The sequence below is a fragment of the Giraffa tippelskirchi genome, chromosome 3 (genome assembly GCF_054371585.1).
Source record: "Giraffa tippelskirchi isolate mGirTip1 chromosome 3, T2T-mGirTip1v1.2.pri, whole genome shotgun sequence".
In the NCBI taxonomy this organism is placed as follows: Eukaryota; Metazoa; Chordata; class Mammalia; order Artiodactyla; family Giraffidae; genus Giraffa; species Giraffa tippelskirchi.
The window spans coordinates 70,719,561-70,739,428 of record NC_137277.1 but is presented as its reverse complement, the minus strand read 5'-3'; the positions used below and the strand labels follow the sequence as shown (position 1 = coordinate 70,739,428).

The window sequence follows — 19,868 nt, the reverse complement described above, 5'->3', positions numbered from 1 at the left end:
AACTTCAACAGCTATTCATTTAATATCCAAAACATTTCTCTTTTATGTCGTGCATGGTTAGGCTTTGAATGATTATGTTAGCATAGATTACTTTTGCTCATTTACTACACTTCTGCCCCTAGACATTGCCCTTTTGAAATATGTCATGTTAGTGTTTTTGTTGATTCAAAGAATAGTCTAACAGATTATTATTAAACTGCAAATCTTCTTTGTTTGGTTTTTACAAAGGCTGAAGAGATAACATTAACAATCGGCCAAGCATTTGACCTGGCGTACAGGAAATTTCTAGAATCTGGAGGAAAAGATGTTGAAACAAGAAAACAGATTGCAGGGTTACAGAAAAGAGTGAGTAAACTGAGCTTATTGTTTTACATTTATATGATGTAAGTACAGGGAAACTTGCATACCATCAAACAAATTTAGCAGCCCTGCCATTAAATTTCCCCCACACTGATTGGAACTGCTTTCACTGTGTTCCTATAATTTTTCATTCCTGATCCCCTGCACAGTTTTTAACCATTTTATATTGAATTCCCACAAGAACTTAGTGTTCTCATGTGACTTTGTTTCACTTCCTGATGCTTCTCATGGGGATCAGAGCAGCAGAAGCAGCAGATGCTGGGTAAGTGGTTTCCCATGCAGATCAGATTCCTTTATAATTAAATTACACCCTTTCTCCACTCTCTTCAAAATCATCATAAGCAAGTTTCACTGTCTTGCGGTTATACTCCAAGATTATGGGTACAGCTTGCGTAGCGCTACAGGAAAACACAGAGGTGTAAGGAACATGAAATTTGCACACACGTAAAAACATATTTTAAATTTAATAGTATGTCTTTCCAGTGACCTAGAATTCTATGATATAGCTCAAGCTTTATAAAATAAATTTCACCCCATGCACAAAAGAATACATTAAAAGTTTAAATAATGTGAAATCCTATTCATTAATGTAGCCAATTTAGCAGCCAATATTTTCCAAGAATAAATGTCTGAAGATTGTTCAATAATCATTTACTTTTTAGATTCAAGACTTAGAAACAGAAAATATGGAACTTAAAAACAAAGTACGAGATTTGGAAAACCAGTTAAGAATAACCCAAGTATCAACACCTCCAGTAAGTATATAGAATACATGCACGTTTTTCCTTAAAGAAACATGATTTCATGATGATAAATCATGTCTGGATCATCAACTTTTCAATAGTTCAAATATTAATAATATTCTGGGATCAGTCATTTTAAACTAAACCTAGATAGAGATAAAAGGTGCTAAATAAGGTGAATTTAAAAGTTAAAATTACCTAGGTAGCTCAGATCAGAGTTGTTTTTCCATGCTGCTCTTTTCTCTAGAATAATGTAGCCCTCTATTTGATTTTTTCCTATTTCTTTCATTCCAATTGATTACTATTTACTGAAGTTAGATTTAATGACCCAAGCCAATTTACCCCTGGAGTACTAAACTTCATTATAGAAGCTGGACTCTTAACAAGATCGAATTGGTTTCTCATGTTACATAGCAAGGGCTCCTACTTCGAGTGATACAGTTATATTTCACCCACTAAAATCAGTGATAGTCTGTGCAGATAACACTCCGTACATTTATAGTTAAATTATTTATTTTTGGTTTAGCATACATTTGAAATCATTTTCTCATCTTAATGTATGATGCCATTATTTTCTGATTTGGTTAAAGGAATTTTTTAGAGGGAGATAGAATTTAAAACAGTTGATACTTTCTGTAGGCAAAATATACTTGGGAATCTTATTTTCTTTTAGAGTCATCTATATTGATATTCTCCATTAAAGTGTATATTTTATTTTGCATTTAGAAATTTTCATATATATAACTTTTGGTATGATACTATGAATTGAAACTCAACTATGGCATTTACAAACTGCTGGAAAGAATTTTCTGCTGCATATTTTCATTTGCAAGTCAATTTTGGTTCAGTGTTTATATATATATATATATATATATATATATATATACACACACACACACACACACACACACAATTAATGCTATCTAGAATTGCTGCTAGAATATTTCACTTAAAGGAAATCGACCATGAATATTCATTAGAAGGACTGATGCTGAAACTGAAGCTCTAATACTTTGGCCACCTGATGTGAAGAGTCAATTCATTGGAAAAGACCCTGATGTTGGGAAAGACTGAAGGCAGGAGGAGAAGGGGTTACAGAGGATGAGATGGTTAGATAGCATCACTGACTCAATGGACATGAATTTGAGCAAACTCCAGGAGATAGGGAAGGACAGGGAAGCCTGGCATGCTGTTGTTCATGGGGCCACAAAGAGTCAGACATGACTTAGTGACTAAATAACAACAACACTAGAATCTATTTCACCAGTTCATTACCATGAAGAATGACTCTGTAAGAAGTTTTAAATTTGGTGTCCCCTGGAAATGGATCCAAAAACTTCTGTTTTTCTTCTAAACTGACACTTTCCCATCTTCCACACAGAAAGAGTTGTTGTTTCCATTGCTTGGCATATAGTTTGTAATCGTGGGGTTGATATAGCCAAGTGAGAGAAGTTCCAAAGTTGCTATGTACCTCTGTAATGCACAGTGAGGTGCAGAAGCTTCTCTTCAAGTTCTGACTTTATCATAATATTGCTCTATGGGTTTTTGTTGTTGTTGTTGTTCAGTTGCTCAGTCATGTCTAACCCCAGAGACTGCAGCATGCCAGGCTTCCTTGTCCTTCACTATCTCCCAGAGTTTGCTCAAGTTCATGTTCATTGAGTTTTTATCTTTACTACCATCATCATTTGCTTCTCATCAAAATGATGATTTTGTTCTTGCCTTCCCCACCACAAGGCAGAACACCAGCTCTTCAACCTTTAGTCCCTTAATAGAGTAACACATGTTTGCATCTCATTGAAAGTCTTATAAGCCATCCTGAGAAACAGATTATTAGAAAAAGATAAATAATTTTCTCTAAACCATTCTTTTGTACTTAATACACGTGTAGAAAATGTATTACCTTATTGATCATTTTGCAACTAGCTCAAATTATAACTTTACAATCTACTTACATTCTTTTGTTGCGATAATATCTTTGTCTATATTTTTTCTTTAACTTTAAAAAAATTACTTGTCTCATAACTTGGCAGCTGCTGAAGGCTTATTATGTGATTTTTGAAATTGCTAATTACATCTTCTTAAGATTAAAAAATAGAATTTGATTCTTAAAAAAAAGTGAACTCAGCATTTTTAAATTGCTAAAGATACCTGATTTGAATATTCTGTTATAGGTATTTATTAACTCTTTAAAATCTTTTTGAAGAGACTATGCACAAATATTTTTGCCTTTAATTTTCATTGTAGTTATGTAGCTGAGAAATAAATTAATGTAAAACTCAGTCCATCTGTATGCCATCCCTATTAAAATTAGCTCCCTTTTTCTGATATTAAAAATAAAATAAAATAAGTTGAACTACCTACCTCGTAGCTCAGTCGGTAAAGAACCTGCCTGCAATGCAGGAGACCCAGGTTCGATTCCTGGGTCAGGAAGATCCCCTGGGAAAGGAAATGGCAAACCACTCCAGTATACTTGCCTAGAGAATCCCATGGACTGTAGCCTGGGATGGCAAGAGTCGGACACGACTTAGCAGCTAAACCACAACCACAATTATTTAAAATTATGAAATATTCCCATGCTCATAAATATCCACTCTTATGAAGGTTTATTAATGATTCAAACTTTTGATATTGAATTTGAAAAATAATGAAAATTCTAAATAATTAAAATATAAATTTAAAGTATATGTATCTCTTGTCTAATTGCTTACAATGGGCCTATAGTAAAGCAAATTTCCGTCAAGTTGGCAATGTTTTACATATGTACATTCTTATGAGGTGTGAGCATTAATTTTACAGGACACACTGCTGGAACACCAGGTACCTCACAGAGTCTAAAAGTTCACACACAGAAAATCACTATTGGACTTATAACTCCAGAAATGAGATTCTATACGTTTTGTTTGTTTTTTTCTCAGAGGACTGAGGCTAGAATGCTCCAAAATTGCTAAAATTTTGGCAGCTTGTTTAAAAGATTAGCTAGCAATTAATATATTAATTGAAAAGCATGGGAGTAAATTATGAATCCCATTATGCACGCTGAAATTAAAATATAGGGGTTTTGTTACATAGGATTGACTTGGCTTCAGATTCTCCATGAGTTTTCAGAGTATAGTAATGAGAAGAACCCCTAACACAGATGACACTTCACCCCAAAGAAGCCTTAATTCTCCCAGGAACCAAACTTTCCTAAATCACACAGAAGCAATAATTCTTTTGCTACTCCATTTCAAAAATGGTTCTCTATAAATAATGTGATACTATAATTTGGCTTATAAAAATAAATACTTAATGCAGTAGTTTTCTGAAATATCAGAATCTGCCAATATAGTCCACATCAAGCAACTGTGAGTCAAAATAAAATAGAAGATTTGTCTCTAATCTTAGCATTAAAATAATCTTTATGAGAGAGGGAGGAAAGAGAATAAAAATAGGAACAGAATTTTGGGGGTTTTGTGGTATTAAAAGTAATATAGAAAATGAAAATAATGTAAATTACTGGTATGGATGCTATTCTTCTCAGATCAGTGTATAATGAAGTAGCACATAAAGTTAGTTATGGGAAGAATCAGAAAAATTAACACTTTTGGGAAAATTTATAGATAACTAAAAGGTCACAAGCCATCTACCTTAGTAAATGATACAAAGTTAAAAAGCTGAATTTCTATAACATCAATTCAGTTCAGTCGCTCAGTCGTGTCCAACTCCTTGTGACCCCATGGGCTGCAGCACACCAGGCTTCCCTGTCCATCACCAACTCCCAGAGCTTACTCAAGCTCATACCCACTGGGTTGGTGATGCTATCCAACCATCTCATCCTCTGTCATCCCCTTGTACTCTGGCCATCAGTCTTTCCCAGCATGAGGGTCTTTTAAAATGAGCCAGTTCTTTGCATCAGGTGGCCAAAGTATTGGAGTTTCAGCTTCAGCGTCAGTCCTTGCAATGAATATTCAGGACTGATTTCCTTTAGGATGGACTGGTTGGCTCTCCTTGCAGTCCAAGGGACTCTCAAGAATCTTCTTTAACACCACAGTTCAAAAGCATAAATTCTTAGGTGCTCAGCTTTCTTTATAGTCCAACTCTCACGTCCATACATGACTACTGGAAAAACCATAACTTTGACTAGACAGACCTTTGTCCGCAAAATAATGTCTCTGCTTTTTAATATGCTGTCTAGGTTGGTCATAGCTTTTCTTCCAAGGAGCAAGCATATTTTAACTTCATGGCTAGAGTCTCCATCTGCAGGGATTTTGGAGCCCCCCAAAATAAAGTCTGTCACTGTTTCCATTGTTTCCCCATCTATTTGCCATGAAGTGATGGGACCAGATGCCATGATCACAGTTTTCTGAATGTTGAGTTTTAACCCAACTTTTTCACTCTCCTCTTTCACGTTCATCAAGAGGCTCTTTAGATCCTCTTCACTTTCTGCCATAAGGGTGGTGTCATCTGCATATCTGAGGTTATGGATATTTCTCCCGGCAATCTTGATTCCAGCTTATGCTTCATCCAGTCCAGCATTTCTCATGATGTACTCTGCATATAAGTTAAATAAGCAGCGTGACAATATACAGCCTCGACATACTGCTTTCCCAATTTGGAACCAGTCTCTTGTTCCATGTCCAGTTCTAACTGGTGCATCTTGATCTGTATACAGATTTCTCAGCAGGCAGGTCAGGTGGTCTGCTATTCCCATCTCTTTAAGAATATTCAATAGTTTGTTGTTATCCCACAGTCAATGGCTTTGGCATAGTCAATAAAGCAGAGGTAGATGTTTTTCTGGAACTCTCTTGCTTTTTCAATGATCCAGGAGATGTTGGCAATTTGATCTCTGGTTCTCTGCCTTTTCTAAATCCAGCTTGGACATCTGGAAGTTCATAGTTCACATATTGTTGAAGCCTGCTTGGAAAATATTGAGCATTACTTTCTAGCGTGTGAGATGAGTGCAGTTGGGCAGTAGTTTGAGCCTTCTTTGGCATTGCCTTTCTTTGGGATTGGAATGAAAACTGACCTTTGGCCACTGCTGAGTTTCCAAATTTACCGGCATATTGAGTGCAGCACTTTCACAGCATCATCTTTTAGGAGTTCAGATAGTTCAACTGGAATTCCATTGCTTCCACTAGCTTTGTTCTTAGTGATGCTTCCTAAGGCCCACTTGACTTCATATTCCAGGATGTCTGGCTCTACGTGAGTGATCACACCACCGTGATTATCTAGGTTGTGAAGATCTTTTTTGTACAGTTCTTCTGTGTATTCTTGCCCCCTCTTCTTAATATCTTCTGCTTCTGTTAGGTCCATACCATTTCTGTCCTTTATTGAGCCCATCTTTGCATGAAATTTTCCCTTGGTATCTCTAATTTTCTTGAAGTGATCTCTAGTCTTTCCCATTCTATTGTTTTCCCCTATTTCTTTGCATTGATCACTGAGGAAGGCTTTCTTATCTCTCCTTGTTATTCTTTGGAAATCTGCGTTCAAATGGGTATATCTTTCCTTTTCTCCTCTGCTTTTCACTTCTCTTCTCTTCTCAGCTATTTGTAAGGCTTCCTCAGACAACCATTTTGCCTTTTTGCATTTCTTTTTCTTAGGAATGGTCTTGATCCCTGCCTCTTGTACGGTGTCATGAACCTCTGTCCATAGTTCATCAGGCACTCTGTCTATAAGATCTAATCTCTTGAATCTATTTGTCACTTCCACTGTACAATCATAAGGGATTTGATTTAGTTCATACCTGAATGGTTTTCCCTACTTTCATCAATTTAAGTCTGAATTTGTCAACAAGGAGTTCATGATCTGAGCCACAGTCAGCTCCCGGTCTTGTTTTTTCTGACTGTATAGAGCTTCTCCAAAGAATATAATCAATTTGATTTTGGTGTTGGCCATCTGGTGATGTCCATGTTCAGCCACCACTCCAGCGCCACACGGCCTTCTGTATCATAGAACAATAGTTTAAAGGATCAGATCTTCTATTAAGAAATTTCAATCTTATAGATGTTTATCCTTTGTTGCTGCTTTTATTCAGTCACTCACTCATATCCAACTCTTTTTGACCCCATGAACTGAAGCATGACAGGCTTCCCTGTCCTTCACTATTTCCCAGCATTTGCTCAAACTCATGTACATTGCGGAGAAGGCAATGGCAACCCACTCCAGTACTCTTGCCTGGAAAATCCCATGGACAGAGGAGCCTGGTAGGCTGCGGTCCATGGGGTCGCTAAGAGTCGTACATGACTTTTGCTTTTCACTTTCACGCATTGGAGAAGGAAATGGCAACCCACTCCAATGTTCTGTCTGGAGAATCCCAGGGACGGGGGAGCCTGGTGGGCTGCTGTCTACAAGGTCGCACAGAGTCATACACGACTGAAGTGACTTAGCAGCAGCAGCAGCTGCATGTACGTTGAGTCAGTGATGCCATCCAAATATCTCATCCTGTATTGACCCCTTTCTCCTCCTGCCTTCAATCTTTCCCAGCATCAGGGTCTTTTCCAGTGAGTTGGCTCTTCGCATCAGGTAACCAAAGTTCTGGAGCTTCAGCTTCAGCATCAGTCCTTCCAATGAATTTGTTGTTTTTCAGTCACTCAGTGATGTCCAACTCTTTGCGACCCCATGGACTGCATCACGCCAGGCTTCCCTGTTCTTTAGCATCTCCCAGAGCTTGCTCAAACTCATGTCCTTTGGGTTGGTGATGCCATCCAACCATCTTGGTTGGGGATGTCCCCAACCAAGGGGACATCCTCTGTTGTCCCCTTCTCCTCCTGCCTTCAATCTTGCCCAGCATCAGGATCTTTTCCAATGAGTCAGTTCTTTGCATCAGGTGGCCAAAGTATTGGAGCTTCAGCTTCAGCATCAGTCCTTCCAATGAATATTCAGAGTTGACTTCCTTAAGAATTGACTAGTTTGATCTCCTAGGAGTCCAAGGGACTCTCAAGAGTCTTCTGCAACACCACAGTTCAAAAGTATCAATTCTTCGGTGCTCAGCTTCTTTATAGTCCATCTCTCACATCCATACATGACTGCTGGAGAAACCATAGCTTTGACTAGACAGACCTTCATCAGCAAAGTAATGTCTCTGCTTTTTAACCTGCTGTCTAAGTTTGTCATAGCCTTTCTTCCAAGGAGCAAATGTCTTTTAATTTCCTGGCTGCAGTCACTGTCCACTGCTCCAGTGATTTTGGAGCCCAAGAAAATAAAGTCTGTCACAGTTTCCATTGTTTCCCCATTTATTTGGCATGACGTGATGGGACTGGATACCATGTCTTAGCCTTCTGAATGTTGAGTGTTAGGAGAGCTTTTTCACTGCCCTCTTTCACTTTCATGAAGAGGCTCTTTAGTTCCTCATTATTCTATATTAAATCATAGATTAAAAATATGAGGCCTTGTTGAGTAGAATGTTTCAGATGGAGAACCTTTGTACTCTAAAGAGTCACTGTGTAGATGAGAACATTTCCTTCTCCAGGAATCTTTCTGACCCTGGGATCGAACTCATATCTTCTGCATTTGCAGGAGGATTCTTTACCACTGAGTCACCTGGCAATCCCCATGATACAGTATTTGATTTAAAAGTACTCTTTTTCTGTCATCATTTGGACTATTATTTATTGTAGTTAATATACCCAGTATAAAATTTAGTGTGAGATTTTAGTTCTAGCTTCTCTGGTGGCTCAGATGGTCAAGAATCTGCTGGCCATACAGGATACCTAGACTCAATCCCTGGGTGAAGAAGGTCCCCTGGAGAAGGAAATGACTACCCAATCCAGTATTCTTTGGAGAATTCCATGGACCAAGGAGCCTGGTGAGCTACAGACCATAGGGCTGCAAAGAGTCAGATACGACTGAGAAACTAACACTTTCACTTTCACATAGTTCTAGCTAAGGAAAACAAGAGACTTACTTTGTGTTCAGTATTATTGTGTTATATAATAATATATAATAATTAAACAATTATTATATTAAAACACATTTCCAACCACAAAACTGTATACCATTATATATCCCAAACTCTTTTTCACTTAAAACCAATTCCTCATACTAAATGAAAGCCTACTCCTATTTTTCATCTTTTCTTGTGTAAATTGTCATGTTGTCTTTAAACTTGTCCTTAACAACCAGAATGCTTATAAGTCTCCTAAACACCACTTGGATGAGTCAATTTTGGGTTCCTTTTCTGGCAAATGAAATATCCTTTGATAGTACCCATATTACATACCTCTGTATCATATTGAAATTGTGGAAATCTTTTCCTTGGTTTTAGAAACTGGGTCTTTATTTTATACAGTCATTTAGATACACTGAGAAATTTCCGTTGCTTGACTGTGCTGTTTGCTGTGTTCTAGTGGTTTGGCAGTAGATTAGAGGTTGGGTTTTCCACCATTTGGTACTAATTAACTAGGGACAATCTGATTTCCATTTGTTACATTCACATGGCAGTGCTGCCTGTATTTATAACAGAAAAAAGGGTTTATTCTGCCCTCCTAGCCTTGTGAGCACTCCAGAAGATTGGTCCATTATAAGATGTGGACATAGCAAGTTAAATCAAATTGTTCTTCATGATTCTTGTGTCTGCATGCTTACATTTTACTTTTCTGGCTATAGAAGGTTTTAACCAAATCAGATCATTGCCAGGAAGTTAAATGAATAAAATTGCAGTCCTAAGAAATATTGGACTTTCTCTTGCTGAGTAAAATAAATGTCTCCCTTTCAATTAAACCAACTGTTACTGGATAAAAGTCTACCTTTGCATAATCAACTGTGTGGCCACTGATTAGACTTGATAGGGCAAATTATACCCTAAACTGTGTATTTCGTTGTGGGTAAATAAAACTGCCTATTTATCTTCCTCTGAGGTTTTCTCAACTGCTATTGAAGATGGGCAAGGGCAGATTGTGAAAACTCTCAATTACACAACAAACCAAATGTGAATCTTTAAACAAAAGCATAAAGTTTAAACATGAACATTGATTCAAGAACATTTGTTGCCCACAGAAAAAAGACAACCAATTCACAACTTCACTTTGACAACTGTTACTTCTACAAGTGATGGTTGTAAAGAAGTAAACCCTGGCTAATGCAAAGAAAAATATATCTCATTCCTATTCTTACTATGAGTACTTAATCAAGTCATTTGATCTCTTCTTGCTCCAGATGCCTGGAAGAGCTAGGCATCTATATTGAAAATATGAATCCAAAGAATTTATTTTTTAAATATAATTCTAAGTAGAATTTTAAATTGTACTATTTTAATGATTGTGATAAATCATATTTTAATCTTGAAATTATTTGTCTTATGATTTAAAAGAGTCTCTGGAGATTTATACTGCCAAAATAACTAGCATCATAAAATAAAATTTCAATATCATTCTAATATTTCTATAGGTATTAACAGAGAATGTTTAATCTTTAATGCATTTTTTTGTTATTGTTTAGGTGTATTCAATATTAACTGATAGGATTCAAACCCTTTTATCATCATAATGATGTCTCATCATTGTCATTCTTAGGCAGATATCATGGTTGAAATATTCATCATGGCCTAATATACCAAGCCTTTACTCACTGAAAGAGAGAGCTCTAAAACTATAATAGCTATAAATCTTAATTATGGACACTCATTATTAATATGTCTGAGTAACCTAACAACTTCTGCATAATTAACATATAATTGTTGAGCATAGCTTTCCTCATTTGCCTTAGTATAATAATTCAGATCCTGTGCACCTTCCTAAAGACCAAAGCACTTATAATTGTGAGCATAAAAGGATTAAAGGGTAGTGCTGTCAACTTCTGTAGCAAAGTTCCAAAATTTTGGTTTCTAGCCATCTGTCAAAATACTGACACAACACCCAACATAAAAAATATCAAGCCATTTTTATCTGAACTGTGTATTTCATTTCTAAAAACAAAAAATATTCTCAAGCACTTAAAAATGGAAAATTAAAAAATGACTAGTTTCTGAACCCTTAACTTCAGAGATACTATTCAAAATATTTATCCAGTGCCCAAAATGCCACTGTATGCCATTTAGGGGCTGTAGTCACATATTCTTAGTCTTATTTACTAGGCCTAATAGATTGGGGCAGAATCAGACACTTGTGAAATACGTCTGTGTATTTAAACATGCTGGGTTTAGATTTCATTCTTAAAAGGAATCAGATGGAATATCTAATTCCCTAAGTTGAATTGTTTGTAACTTAAGAATCATAAACACAAATGTCAGCAGAGCCCAGGCTGTGGCATAAATGTGTGTCCTAGCCATGGGGGTAGAGTGAGGAGTTGGAGGGCATACACCAACTTAAAAGGCACAGCTATTTCTCAATACCAGTCAATTATTTTTACATAAATTTGTGGGCCCACTTTCTGGATTTTCTAACTTCTAAACAGACTCCCTAGATTTTTAAGGTACAATCTTAACACTAACCTGTAAGCAACTGAATCAATATTTTAAAGACCTGTATGACCCAAACAAAAAAATAGTTGACCAAATGTAGATTACTGATGACCAAAAGGAAACTGGGCTTCCCAGGTGATGCTAGTGGTAAAGAACCCACCTGCAAATTCAGGAGGCATAACAGACATGGGTTCAATCCCTCTGTCAGGAAGATCCCCTGGAGGAGGGCGTGGCTACCCACTCCAGTATTCTTGCCTGGAGAGTCCCATGGACAGAGGAGCCTGGCAGACTACGGTCCATAGGGTTGCAAAGAGTCAGACACGACTGAAGCGACTCAGCACACAGGCACATGCAAAAGGAAACTAGTAAGAATTAGTTAGTGTTAGAATTTTTAAACTTTGGATACTAAAATCATTGATAGATAGCCCTGCTTTACCATTGACAGTAAAAATAGTTCTTAAATGGGGTACTGACATATTCCATTATTTTCATATGATATACATTCTTCATTTATATAAGTATACTTTTTCAGAGGAAATAGAATGTAAATATTAACACTATGATAAAACACTAGAGCACTTTTAAGTTAGGTTTTTCTGGGCTTCAGTTTGCTTTGAGGAACCTGGTAATATATTTTGGTTAATACAAATCATAAAACAATATAGAGTACTCCCATTTATAAGCCAAATGATACCAGGGATAACTTCCAGTTAATATCTTTTTATGTTCTACTCAATTCGGATGTCCTTATTAAGTTACAGTTTAAGTTAAAACAGTTGCTGAAGTATAAATTAGATAAAAATATTAATTGACAGTTATAGAACAATTAATTGACAGAACAATACCAAGTAATCTGTTATATAGAATATTTAGAAAGACAAAGTTTTGTCCACCAGGAGCTTACAGTTGTTACCTATAATTAAGTAAAGGTTGCCACCAACTACAGAATTTTACAGCAAATTATATAGACCATAAAATAGGTCTTAAAATTATGCACATACATGCATACATGTACACATATCTATAGATAGATAGATCACTATGAAGATCAATAGGGAGAGCAATCACTATGTAACTGTATATGCATATTAATATGCTTCCCAGGTGGATCAGGGGTAAAGAATCCACCTGCCAATGCTGGAGACGCAAGTTCAATACCTGAGTCAGGAAGAGCCCCTGGAGGAGGAAATGGCAATCCACTCCAGTATTCCTGCCTGGAAAATCCCATGGACAGAGGAGCCTGGCAGGCTACAGTCCATTGGGTCACAAGAGTCAGAGGCGACTTAGCGACTGAGCACGCATGCATGTGTGTATTAATAGTGATAAATTATATAATTTGGACTATCATAGACTTGTTTTCGCACTGAATGCTTTCCTCAACTTAAATCTCTCACTTTACACTGCCTTGCTTCCCTCTCTGCTTCCTGAAATGTGTGAAGTGACTTCTACTTTAAAGATGCTTTCAAGTTTGTTGTTTCTCCTAACTATAATTTTAGTTAGCGTCTTTCACCATGAAGTTTATCAAAAGCCAGATTTGTGTTGGCTACCATGAGTCCTATTAGTGTTGAAAAATATCTGCAGTGTGATTTGTAGCCTAGAAGTCTGGCTCCAGGCCAAATCCTCCAGACCCTACAAAGTTACAAAATCTTTCTGTGGCAAGCCTCATGGGAGAAAGCTGCCCCGACCACTGAAGATTTAGTGCACTCCGTGTAGAGGGGTTGCAGTCCAGGACTCCGCCCCTGCCCCACCCAGGTAGCCACATTGTTACTTACACATAGCTGCCTTTCAGCCCAGGTGCCTCCATTTACAGGCCTCCTTATTGGAGGCCCTTGGCCTAGGCCTCTATTAACGGTCTCATCCAGACCATCTTTTGGGGGTCTTGAAAACACATTTTGACACTTAGTTCAGTTCAGTAGCTCAGTCGTGTCCAACTCGTTACGACCCCACGAACTGCAGCACACCATGCTTCCCTGTCCATCACCAACTCCTAGAGCTTGCTCAAACTCATTGTCTATTGAGTCAGTGATGCCATCCAACCATCTCATCCTCTGTCATCTCTTTCTTCTCCTGCCTTCAATCTTTCCCAACATCAAGGTCTTTTCAAATGAGTCAGTTCTTTGCATCAGGTGACCAGAATATTGGAGCTTCAGTTTTAGCATCAGTCCTTCCAATGAATATTCAAGATTTATTTCCTTTAGGACTGGCTGGTTTGATCTCCTAGGAGTCCAAGAGACTCTCAAGAGTCTTCAACACCACAATTCAAAAACATCGATTCTTCAGCACTCAGCTTTCTTTATGATCTGACTCTCACATCCACACGTGGCTACTGGAAAAACAATAGCTTTGACTATACAGACCTTTGTCCACAAAGTAATGTCTCTGCTTTTTAATATGCTGTCTAGGTTGGCCAAAGGTTTTCTTCCAAGGAGCAAGCGTCTTTGAATTTCATGGCTACAGTCACTATCTGCATTGATTTTGGAGCCCAAGAAAATAAAGTCTGTCACTGTTTCCATTGTTTCCTCATCTATTAGCCATGAAGTGATGGGACTGGATGCCATGATCTTAGTTTTCTGAACGCTGAGTTTTAAGCCAGCTTTTTAAACTCTCCTCTTTCACTTTCATCAAGAGGCTCTTTAGTTCCTCTTCGCTTTCTGCCGTAAGTGTGGTGTCATCTGCATATCTGAGGTTATGAATATTCCGCCCCGGCAGTCTTGATTCGAGCTTGTGGTTCATCCAGCCCAGCATTTCACATGATGTACTCTGCATGTAAGTTAAATAAGCAGGGTGACAATATACAGGTTTGATCTACTCCTTTCCCAATTTGGAACCAGTCCATTGTTCCATGTCCAGTTCTAACTGTTGCTTCTTGACGTGCATACAGGTTTCTCAGGAGGTAGATATGGTGGTTTGGTATTCTCATCGTTGTGATCCACACAGTCAGAGGCTTTAGTGTAGTCAGTGAAGCAGAAGTAGATGTTTTTCTGGAATTCTTTTGCTTTTTCTATGATCCAACAGATGTTGGCAATTTGATCTCTAGTTTGCCTTTTCTAAATCCAGCCTGAACATCTGGAAGTTCTCAGTTCATGTACTATTGAAGTCTAGCTTGGAGAATTCTGAGCATTACTTTGCTAGCATGCGAGATGAGTACAATTGTGCGCTAGTTTGAACATTCTTTGGCATTTCCTTTCTTTGGGATCGGAATGAAAACTGACCTTTTCCAGTCCTGTGACCACTGCTGAGTTTTCCAAATTTGCTCACATATTGAGTGCAGCATTCTAACTGCATCATCTTTTAGGATTTGAAATCGCCTAGATAAACTTTCATCACCTGCACTAGCTTTGTTTGCATCGATGCTTCCTAAGGTCCACTTCACTTTGCACTCCAGGATATCTGGCTCTAGATGAGTTATCACACCATCATGGTTATCGGGTTCATTAAGATCTTTTTTGTATATTTCTTCTATGTCTTCTTGCCACCTCTTCTTAATATCTTCTGCTTCTGTTAGGGCCATACTGTTTCTGTCCTTTATTGTGCCCATCTTTGCATGAAATGATCCCTTGGTATCACTCCACTAGAGAAATACTAGTGGTATTTCTCCAGTGAATCTCAGTTTTAAGTATCTTCTACTCTCAGTTCTTTTCCCTGATCTTCCCTCTGCATCCCTATCCTCTCCCCCAAAACCAAACCAAACCAGTAGGAACCTTTTGTTCAGGGCTCCCTGGCAAGAGAGAGAGAATGCCCTGCTTCTGTAATGATGCTTCTGACCTTTACCCTTTCATCCCCAATGAATGATTGGAAAATTGGACCTTGATGAAGCCAGCACTTTCTTTTTGGCCTCTTGCTTACACTATCACAGTAAGTGAATAAAGGCTCAATTATTACATACTTTCATTTGTGTGGTTGTTTTAACTGACCACTCTGACATCTGGCTGCTCAACTCTGTCCAGCTCAGTATTTGACAGTAGCTTTCCATGATGTAATGAAAATAGCTTCCAAAAGTCATCCAAAGACTGACCCCATACAGTATGCTATAACAGTTGTTTATTATTATGTATCTCTCTGGTTTATTTAAAGTCACTCAACAATGCCTCTGTCCATCCCCCCAAAATTTTACCACTTGGAACTCACTACCTATAGAAAGGGCATGATGACTGGAGTCAGATAGTTTTGAATTTTGGCTTTGCTTCTTACCTTACATAGGAGTAAATCGCAAAGAATCCATGGGCCTTGATTCCCCTATCTTTAATATGATAATGGTATAATACTACTAATACTAAGACTTTAAAAGAATGATTGGAGGATTAAATCTAAAATGTGTGTTGTACCCCTTTTTGAAAATTCTACAGACTTAACTTTTTACTATTTACTCCCACTGACATTTTTTCTTGTTGCTATTTTTTCCTTCTCCCATCTCATCACAAAGAAGCTCTCTCAGAAATAAATATTCAGGCGTTTGTCATTTCCCTCTCTACCTTCTTTCTCTTAAGTTATATTGAATGCAATATTTTATTTAAATATATAAAAATGTAATATTTCTGTGAAAAAGCATCAAATTAAAGAACACAGAATCTGAAGGTCTTGCCATAGGAAAAAATCTACTCAAACTAGTTGTTTTAATCTTAGAAAAGTTGTTTTGAAATTACTTATCATTTTCACAATATTCTTTAATGAATAAATTTTCATATATTGTTTTTCCTCCATGTCTTCTTTCTTCTCCTTAGTATATTTCTCTGTCATTCCTTTACAGCTGCTGCACAAAATGTCTGATCATGAGCAACACAGGTTTCAGAGATGCTTGCCCTCTTTCTGGCATAGTACTGATGATTCATCTCCCTGTCTAAATATTTCTTCCATTACTGTCACTCCTGTCAACTCTCCTGATTCCAGACTATCACTGGGACTGTTAATACCACCACCTTCTAAACGGAGCCTTCCCAAGCCAGACAGTGACAACAGCATCCCAAGACCTCATGTAATTTGCTAAATAGAAAATTATTTTTATTATCCCAAATATTATTTTGAATTCTGCCAATATATGCCATTTATATAGTATTGAAAAAATTAAGTATGTCTTGAAATGATGATGTGATCAGGGGCCTTTATGTGCCATTTTTGCATACTTGGGTCATCTGACATCAGAGAGTTTCTAGTAGAGAAAGTGAAAGTCACTCAGTCCTGTCTGACTCTTTGCAACTCCATGGACTATACAGTCCATGGAATTCTCCAGGCCAGAATTTTGGAGTGGGTAGCCTTTCCATTGGAGAAGGAAATGGCAACCCACTCCAGTATTCCTGCCTGGAGAATCCCAGGGATGGCAGAGCCTGGTGGGCTGCCGTTTATGGGGTCACACAGAGTCAGACACGACTGAGGCGACTTAGCAGCAGCAGCCTTTCCCTTCTCCAGGGGATCTTCCCAGGCTAGGGGATGGAACCCAGGTCTTCTGTATTACAGGCAGATTCTTTACCAGCTGAGCTACAAGGGAAGCCTTTCTAGTAGAGAGTGGTGGTCCAAATCCACAAAAAGATAAAGTAGAACAGGTACTTTCAAGGATTCATCAGAAAAGAATCAAAAAAAAAGTGGATATATGTATATGTATAAATGATTCACTTTGCTGTACACCTGAAGTTAGCACAATATTGTAGATCATCTATATGCCAATACAAATTTTAAAAAGAAAAAAAAAAGACTCATTGACTATGGTAATTGGGAAGTTAGGCTATTGGTGATACTGTCAAAGCTGTTTAAGTACAGTTCAGCCAAAAGAGCAGTCTAGAGACTAGACTCCATGTTCAAGGGACTTGGATTCCATCCCTGTTTGGGGAACGAAGATCCACATGCCGTGGCGTGTGATAAAAAAAAAAAAAGAACAGTCTAGAATGATCTTAATTGAGAATTGGATGAAGTAAACAGGCAAGAACTGTAATACCTCCTTCAAAGAGCTCAGCTTCAATAGGGAAGAGAAAGAGAGATGAGAGTCTAGAGGAATAAAGAAGCACTGAGTAAAGAGCTTTTTGGTTGGTTTGTTTTAACAAAATCAAGATTCGAGTATCTTTAAATCCTGACAAAGAGGAGAGAGATGGATGCCAGGGGAAATGGAGGGAGAGGTTGATTAGGAGAACAACATTCCTGAGTAGGAGGAAGGAGCTGAGGGATAAAGTTACCTCCAACTCTTTGTATAGTGTTTGTGACTGATAAACTATTAAAGTTAAAGTAAGTTGCTAAAGAAAGGGAGATATCAGCTATTTTATTTTCATGCATGAAAAAATGTAGTAACAGTCATGTAAACTGAATAGCAAATCAGTCACTCTTTACACACAATCAGCCTTATTTTTCATTACCTACATCACCTATAAATCAAAAAAATGTATTCTGAAAACACAAATTTTAATGTGTACCACTCTAAGCAGTTCTAAACAATTTTCATGTTCTTATGGAAAAGTTAATTTCCCCTATTTCTCTCCAAAATGAAAATTCTCTTTGGTTTATAGATGATATAAAATATATATATATTATATATATATATATTATATATATATATTTTTATAAAATATATCATCTATAAACCAAAGAGAATTTATATATATATATATAATTTGTATATAATTTATATAGAATATATATATAAATAATTTCTTCCCTGTGTGACAATCAAAGTGATGATTGTTTCATTCTGACATTATGTCCAAGCCCAGATTGGCCCAGATAATTTAACCATTTTGGTGGTATACTTAGAGACTACAATTTATTTTACAAGGTAGCTATTTATTATAGACAGAGAAGGCAATGGCACCCCACTCCAGTACTCTTGCCTGGCAAATCCCATGGACGGAGGAGCCTGGTGGGCTGCAGTCCATGGGGTCGCTAAGAGTCGGACACAACTGAGCGACTTCACTTTCCCTTTTCCCTGTCATGCACTGGAGAAGGAAATGGCAACCCACTCCAGTGTTCTTGCCTGGAGAATACCGGGGACGGGGGAGCCTGGTGGGCTTCCAGTCTATGGGGTCGCACAGAGTCGGACACGACTGAAGCGACTTAGCAGCAGCAGCATTTATTATAGAAAACCTGATGAAAACTTATTCCAAGAATAAATGTCACTGCAATGAATATAATAGTTGGCAGTCACTAGAGTTATAAATACAACTCAAAATAGACTCCTTGTATTTTTTTTAAAATCGTTATCAATTGTTTTTGAATGGTTATATTTAAGATGCATCACTTAAGTTCAGTTATTTCTGTCTAAATCTTATAATCTTATGCAAAATACATTACTGATATCAAGGTTTTATATAAATAGTTTGTAACGTGTTTTCAATTCTTTGGTATAAATGGCAATTTTTTCTAGATATGTAAAAAATCCAATATAAAAGATACATCTCTATAGAATAATGTTGTCACCATTTTTGACATCATCTTTGATAACATTTTTGTAGAGATTTTCTTGCCAATGAGCATTTGGCATATGTGAATAATTCGTATGAAATTACCTATTTAACCATTTTTGATCTACAGAATGGCAAGTTCATATGACTCAACCGCATGTGTTGGGTTTACATGTGTTTTATATGTATGTAAAATATTTTTCATTATAATGTGTCTCCATGGAATACTACCCTAATTCATGTTATCTTCATTGCAGGCAGGCAGTGTGACACCTAAGTCGCCCTCTACTGACATCTTTGATATGATTCCATTTTCTCCAATATCACACCAGTCTTCAATACCTACTCACAATGGCATGCAGCCGCCTCCAGTTCCTAGTCGATCTAACGAGATTAGTAAGCTTTCTAAACAAACCAATATTCTTTGCTACATTTGTGTACATTTTAAATGTTTAATTAACTCTTTATGTGAAATCATATATCTTAACAAGCTTACTAGAAATTTTAATAACCAAAGAATTTTTGTTTATATATATGTACCAAGTTCAGTTAATTATATATTTTACTTTATAAGTCAGAGTATGCTACTAAAGATATCTCTATTTACATTTAAAACTATTTCATGAAAAAACGATATTTTGGTATAAGGTTAGTTACATCATAATACAAGGCACCTAATTATGTTTTTATTGTGTTTGGGATTATATTTTTAATATGTTTAAAATGATTAAAAACAACCCTGGTGGTAATTAACTATCTTTGACATATATAGAGAGATCAGTTTAAATTTTTATGATAGAGTATGTGGGTAGTCTAAAGAAACATATGAATCTATGAATTTCATATATATAAATCTATGAATTTCATGATTACTTTATAACTCTATGTAAGAGTTCTCTATTTGATATGTAAAAAGCTATAAACACATTGCTTTTCTGATTTACTTTCCATATGTCTTTCTATATGTAAGTCTTTTTCTGTTGAATTAGAAAGCATCTAGCAGATGCTAAT

The 19,868-nt window shown here is 37.0% G+C and overlaps 1 protein-coding gene across 43 annotated transcripts in view; it reads left to right on the top strand.

The window, feature by feature from the left end:
• Positions 1 to 19,868, top strand: part of GULP1 (GULP PTB domain containing engulfment adaptor 1) — a 309,040-nt gene that overhangs the window by 273,693 nt on the left and 15,479 nt on the right. For 25 of the 43 annotated variants that reach the window (XM_081579414.1, XM_081579403.1, XM_081579393.1 and 22 more), the window contains 4 exons: positions 229 to 345; positions 1,023 to 1,115; positions 16,226 to 16,450; positions 19,115 to 19,253. In XM_081579414.1, coding sequence (XP_081435540.1) covers positions 229 to 345; positions 1,023 to 1,115; positions 16,226 to 16,450; positions 19,115 to 19,253 — 574 coding nt within the window. Of the gene's footprint in view, positions 1 to 228; positions 346 to 598; positions 623 to 1,022; positions 1,116 to 16,225; positions 16,451 to 19,114; positions 19,254 to 19,868 lie in introns of all 43 variants that reach the window. The other 18 variants (XM_081579426.1, XM_081579420.1, XM_081579432.1 and 15 more) reach the window with 2 other exon arrangements.